Source organism: Hordeum vulgare, chromosome 2H (assembly GCF_904849725.1).
Source record: "Hordeum vulgare subsp. vulgare chromosome 2H, MorexV3_pseudomolecules_assembly, whole genome shotgun sequence".
Taxonomy (NCBI): Eukaryota; Viridiplantae; Streptophyta; class Magnoliopsida; order Poales; family Poaceae; genus Hordeum; species Hordeum vulgare.
In genome coordinates, this window is record NC_058519.1 from 625123328 (window position 1) to 625130186 (window position 6859).

Genomic DNA, 6859 nt, shown 5'->3' on the forward strand with positions numbered 1-6859 from the left:
CTGTCCTGCAAAAAGAAAACTCAATAGCCCTTCCCTAAAAAATAATCTCCTTAATCATGCTCACCATCTGAAAAATTAAATATCTGCAGTATCCTGTTGGTGGCTGTAAGTTAACTGCATTAATGCAATCCAATCATTTAAGCTATATGCCAAACAAATGCAATTAAATTAAATCTTTTGCATTAACTGAATCAAATCAAACCAAAAAATTTGCATTAACTGAATCAAATCAAATGATTACGATTACCCTACCACCCCCACGCCCTACCCCACCCTCGATTGCAACTCACGTGCCACAACTGTAATGCACGGCAATTGTCAAGTTGGAATACATATTATCAGAAAACCCATGAAAAATAATCATTTGCAACTCAATAGCCCTTCTCCGAAAAATAATCTCCATCTGAAAGATTAAAACTTCGTTTATTTACTCTTCCAAAACAGAATGGATAATTGAATCAAGAACTTCAAAAATAAAACTAGGCAAGTGGCTAACGTTGATCCGACACCAGGCACACATTGGCACATGGCAGGTACGTGCAAACGGGACCTAGTCGAGGCTGTAGCAGCAGTTCTTGAAGGTGTTCATGTCGCGGCTAAAGAGTGGCACGTAGGCGTCCACGCTGCCGTCGCCCAAGAAAGACGGCAGCAGGATGAGCAGACCCTCCACCGGCAGGTAGCTGGGCATGAAGAAGAATGGCCGCCCGCCGCCGAAGTCCATGTCGTAGAACGGGATCCGCAGCCAGCTGTCCACCTCGATGTTGGGGCTCAGCACCATGTCCGCCGCGTCGGCCGTCGCCACCAGCCGCTCCTTCTCCACCGCGCCGGAGTTGGCGAAGTCGATGAAGGACTTGAAGTAGCCATCGTTGATCCGGGCCACCTCCCTGCTGATGAGCTCCACGGCGTGCTTCACCGGCCTGGTCACGAGCTCCCCCGCCGTGGTGGTTGGCCGCGCCCAGAGGATGACGTTGCCGGTGTATCCGTCCGGCACCTGCGGGCTCATCCGCGCTCTCCCGTCCACGGCGATGGCGACGCTGGTGGTCTCCCCGCCGTCGAGCCCGCGCGCCATCGTCATGCTCCGCCACAGGTGTGCCACCACGCACTGCAGGGTGCTGCAGGGTCTGGGCGCGCCAGCCGACGCCTGCGCCTTGAGCTTGGAGATGAACTCCCGGCTGAAGTGCACCTTGTTCACCACCACCTCGTCCTCGTCGCCGTCCGCACCACAGACAACGTCGTGTGCCTTCTCGTAGGGCTTGAACTCGACGCCACGGTGCTCGTACTCGACGTGCAGCGGTTCGCGGGGATGGAAGAAGGAAGCACGGTCGTGCACCGGGACGGGGTCGATGGCGGCGCCGCGGGTGGCCTGGCTCCACGCGACGAAGAAGTTGCCGGTGGAGCGGCCGTCGGACACGATGTGCTGCGTGGTGAACCCCACGACGAGCGACCCGCACGCGAACCGCGTGACCTGGATTAGCATGAGCTCCTCTGGCCCGTCGTCGCCGCTGGGGTGCAGGCTGAGAACCTCCGACGTGGGCTTGAGCGGCATGACGCTGTCGAGCGCCACGTCGGCCGTCGCCTCCACGAACCGGGCGCCGGCGTCGTTGAGCAGGATCGCGCGGCCGCCGCTGGCGTCGACGCCGAGCCGCCCGGCCCACTCGCGGTAGTCCACCAGCGCTCTGCCCAGCCCGGCCTCGAGAACGGCGTTGGGCGGCGCCGGCGCGTGGAAGGCGTAGATCACCGAGATGTACGTGTCGAAGTTGGCCTTGTCGAGCACGGTGAGCGGGACGACGTCGGCGGTACACCCCGGAGCGAGGCCGCAGGCGCCGTACTCGGGCTTGACGGCCTTGGAAGAGTGCACGGTGATCTTCATGTCGACGGCGAACGTGCGTAAAAACGAAGCTGGACCGCAACGAGCTAGGCAGCTGAGCTGGTGTTACAAACAAGATAGTAGCAGTGTATGATTATTGGTTGGTGAGGCTGGATGAGCAGATGTCGAGCTTTATTTATAGGCTAGTATAAAGAGCTGGAGGGCGATGCATGCGTGCATGCATTTTTCCTCATGCATTTCGTTGGTGGAGCAACTGAGTTTGGAATTGGATTGGTCAAAATACAATTGTTCGAGGTAGGTGGGGGCTGGAAAACTTTACTTTACTATTGGCGAGTTGAGTTGACCGTGCATGACATTTTCTGGGCGTCGAGAAGAGAGGAAGCAGCAGTAGTGGCGGCATCGTTTGCTATAGCTAAGGATGCTTTACAGGACTTTGCTATAGCTAAGGATGCTTTACTATAGAGAAGTACGGATGCTTTACAGGACTTCTACGGACGAGGCTGAGCTGGATTATTTTAATTGGTGATTAGATGAGGCCGGTCCCACGATGAAAATCAAAGGGGAAGATTAGTGAAGGGAAAAGTATAGGTCCCTAACCTTTTGTAAAACAAATCCGTAAGTCTAACATTTTTGTTGATAGTACTGCTGAGCAGAGGATGAAACCGGGACGACGCGTTCAGATTTTAGACGGTGAGCACTATGAATGTTAATTGACATACTAATGTAGTCTTAGACTGGCTTTTCGCCACGTTCCGAGTCAGAAAGGGCAAAATAGTATACACTGGCTCGGTAAAGTGTCTTCCGATAGTTTAAGGCTCATTTGGGTTTACTTTCCTCTTTATTTGATTTCAAAATCCTACAAACCCAATGAGCCCTTAGTGGTGTTTGCCTTTACTGAAAACTATTAAAAAAACTAATGTTGCCCCGTAAAAAGAAAAAACTATGCATTGTGATGGCTAGACTCCGTTTGAGGTTGCTGATTGCGTTGCGATGACCTTAATATATTATTTTTTTGTGGGTAACCTTAATATATATTAATGAGTTTTCTTCGATACACCCTAATCCATCGCAGTGCCAAACTTCACATAAGTATCACATTCAAGAAAATTTTCACCAATGTACCCCATCTAGCAACTAGTTGAAACAATGTAGCCCACTCCCATTCAGCAAACTTGCAAGACAATGTACCCTTTTCGGAAATCACCTATGACCTACGAAGAAGGGACCATCCGTGACCGTGAGGCATGTTATGTGGACATGTATTCATGCCATACACTTAGGCCAACTCCACCGCACGACCGCACACGGCCGCATCCTGTCCGCCTTATATTAATATAAAATACATCATCGCGTGTCGGGCCAGCTTCGTGGATTGGCGGGGGGGGGGGGGGGGGGGGGGGAATAGAAAGGGAGGCCCGGACCTTATCATGTTCGCCTTATATTAATAAAATACACCACCGCGTGTTAGACCGTGGGGTGGGGGTGGGAATAGAAAAAGGAGGCCCGTGCCACCGACGGGCGGGTCAGGGGAGGACCAGCACCCGCATCCGGTCTGTTCGCGTGCAGTCCGTTTTACCCCAAAGTCAGCACAAACTTGCGTCGGGGATGGATCAAAAACGGATACAAAACGGACAAAAGTCTGTTTGCTCCCGCGTGCTGGGCCGTCTGACTCGTCTGTTTTACCCCAAACGGACGCGCGCGGACTCGATGGGGTCGTCCGGTGGAATTGGCCTTATAACATGTTCTTGCAGGAAAGAATCCGGAGTGGTTAACTTTCTACAGTTTTAAGATTGATCAAATTGTTAAGATACTCGATGAGAACGTATTGAAGAATGGTGTAGTGAAGCGGTCCCCGTATTTTCAAAAGACCATAAAACTTGACATGCACACTCACATGTTCCCTCACTAGAGTCTCCGATCGATTCTTAGACATGTAGGACGAGTTAAGATCATAGGATTCCACCATGTGCAGCCCATAGAAAGTCTTGGTCTTAGCTTTACTCGCGTGTAGACATATTAGAAATAGAAGAAAAAAGTTCGGTGAGTCAAGGCAACTATACTTGCGTCTTTTTCCTGCCCTAGCCGTCGCCACGAGCCAGGCGAACAGGGAGGCAATCTTCTTCCACTAATCTCAACCAGCCAGGACGCTGCCCCCCCCCCCCCTCCCTTCGGCTGTTGCTCCAACGACAGGAGGAAGGGGGGACCCGTTCCTCCGGCCTAGTTAGGGTTTGATTTGTAGGTCGTGGTGCATTGTTGGGGTGGTGGGAGCGTCGTCCGAACGAATAAATCTGCCTCAACTCCACTTCCACACCGGCGATGTCCTTCATGGCGGCGACCTGGAGTTGATAGCATCGTGTGTTTGCCGATCCTTCATATCGGCGATATTAGAGTTCATGGATGGTATCAGCAAGGCGGTGGTGGTGCCTCCGTCAGGTATGTCTCTCCTTCTGCCCGGTCCCCGTAGTTGCGTCGATGTCTCTGACGTCATGGTGGGGCAGGAAGATTTTGTTGTCCAGGAGTACGCGCATACGGTTGTGTACGCAAGTGACAGCTAGAAGATGGTGCATCTTGTGCTGGGTTTATGGATGATGGCTGACAGTTCTGGTTTCCTCCTCCTATATCATCGTCGTGCGAGGGTGTCAGATCTGAAGTTCGATGGCATGTCCGGAGACATGTTGTCCCGGTCTAATTTCTTTTAATGACAATGGTTTTACTTCTCGTAAACTACTTTGGAGCTCCGTAAAGCTGCAGATCAGCGATAAACCACGCCAAGCTCACGTGAAGAGATGATCTATCTTTTTTTTTCCTTTGGTGGTCGTTCGGTGATGTCAAAGGAGAGGGATAGGCGATGGTATTTTGCGTACGACTATTATATCTTTTCAGACTTCTAAGGTCGGTGTTTATTTGTCTTGTAACTTGATCTTATTTTACAAATCAAACACGTATTATCATGATAAGAAAAAGTCAATACAACTCTGGTCGAGTACAATCGTAGCCGTGCACGCAGCAAGAGTTGTTGTCTTTTTCATGAATGCATGCATGGGACCGTCGAGGTAGTAGGTGTGGGCAGTAAATTTACCTGAATGAAGTTGAAGCTTGACAGGGATGGGCAGAGTATGCTTGGTTTGGTTATACGGTTGAGGATGAGGATTGGACGACGGGTCAAATGACGCCCATCCCATCAAGTGACACAACATGTACGCTTCCTGTTTCAACGAATGAAACGATGGTCAAGGGCTCAAGGCCAAGCATGACATTTTCTGCTCTCATGCCCTAAAGAGGAATCAATGAGCTGCTCTAACCATGCCGTTTTCTGCCCCTTCCCGGAACAAGGAACGGCGGCAGTTTGGCATGACTGACTACTTACGTTCAGAGCTTGCTGGGAGTTGGAGTTGGTGAGCGGAGAAGGGGTCGATGAAGTCGGGATCCCGCGTTCATACAACAGCAGTAGCACACAGCGGGGCGGGCGAATGTTAGTTGCATATACGGGCATATGCATTCGATTTGGTGACGGGCAATATCCTTCATTCCTTGATTAAACCGTGATGGAGTATTTCTTTTAAACGGGGTCGTTTAGGACCCGATTGATTAAAAAGATCGGAAAGAATTGCTCGGTTAACAAACGGAAAATTGAACGAAAACCGTTACGACACGTCCGTAAAAACAAGGCACAGGCCTGACAACCCACACAAGAATGCACACACATCGCTAAGGAGAAGAGCGTCGTCGAGGTTGCAATCCGGTGTCATTGTCATCACACTTCCGCGAGGACGACTCCGACTCCACCATCAACGACCACCGATGTAGCCTCCACCACAGACAAGCGCAAAGGCCTACGTAGGCCAATGCCAAACAATCCACCACACGCGCCGACACCCAAGCAGCTCCGACTGTGTTGACGAGCAATGTAGGATAAAAAGTGATAGATCCGTGTCGAGCCAGCGCCAGAACCGATCAGCCATCTCGCGTCATCGTCACTGCAAGGCTCCTCCTTAGCAGCTCCCATTTCAGAAGACAAGAGAGGCACGACGACCCCTCGAACGCGTCGAATGAGGTCCACTACCAGAACATAGCTGCAAACCCTACTCCGCTTGAAGCGGTCATCGTTGCCACATAAGAAGCCGCGTGAAGCATCCGCATCGTCGGATGGGCACCTGCCGACCACAACGTCGCGAGTGTCCAGCCCATGGAGCGGGCAAACGAGATCCAAAGCTCTTCAAGACGGCTCCCCAAAGAGGGAAGCGATGATGCCGACGCCGTCGTCTGACCCAACTGGGTCTTAGATTTTCAACCGAAGAACTAGATCCGAGGATGTGCAGGAAGGGAACTCCTCGGCAGCTTTTCCAAGGAGGCGAGACGACGCCCACAGACGCCGTCGGCCGCCAAGCTTTCGCCCGGAGCACCATCCAACACCCCAACCCCACGCACAACACCTCCGCTAGCCTGCACACCTCCCACGAAGCCATCGCGCCATGACCACACAGAAGCCACCACAAACCTCGTCGCCGGCCAGAACAACCAGTAAGCCGAAACCAACCGATCCCGGCTGGAATCCGCAGCCACCCGAGTCAAGCCACCTACGAAGAGCCGCAGCCGGCGTGACGCACCAGACCAGAACAACGAGGCAAGGAGCACGGGCTGCCACCCCGAATATCCGGATCCAGCCGCACGAGGATGCCACCACCAGATCCACCTGAAGCTGCCAAACGAGCTCCGGCTTCACATCCGCCCGACGCAGCCATCAGGACCAGAAGAAGAGGGCCGCCAAGCAGTCGCACGAGTCGCCGCCCCGTTGGACAAGGTCGCCAACGAGGAATTCGGGGTGCTCCTGCCGCCAACCCGTTGAAGTCATGCCGCATGACCACCAGGGGTCGAGCCTCCCAACCACGCGCCGAGGCGCCGCCCACGCGGCCACCGCAGCTGTCACAACCGCAGAGCAAATGCAGGGTCGCCGCCCTGACGCCCATCCTCGCCGAGCGTGCCGCCTCGTCCAGGGACGACCCTAGAGCTCATCCGCGCGAGAGAGGCCCG

At 53.1% G+C, this 6859-nt stretch overlaps 1 protein-coding gene across 1 annotated transcript; it reads right to left on the reverse strand.

The window, feature by feature from the left end:
• Positions 1-381: 381 nt before the first annotated feature.
• Positions 382-2031, reverse strand: LOC123428009 (agmatine coumaroyltransferase-1). The gene has a single exon (XM_045112153.1). It carries the CDS (start codon positions 1868-1870, stop codon positions 551-553), a length of 1320 nt encoding a protein of 439 aa, XP_044968088.1. The 5' UTR covers positions 1871-2031; the 3' UTR covers positions 382-550.
• Between the last annotated feature and the right edge of the window lie 4828 nt (positions 2032-6859).

What these genes read in the sequence shown, in the direction of transcription:
- LOC123428009 (XM_045112153.1), bottom strand. Translation starts at nt 1,870, where the DNA reads ATGAAGATCACCGTGCACTCTTCCAAGGCCGTCAAGCCCGAGTACGGC.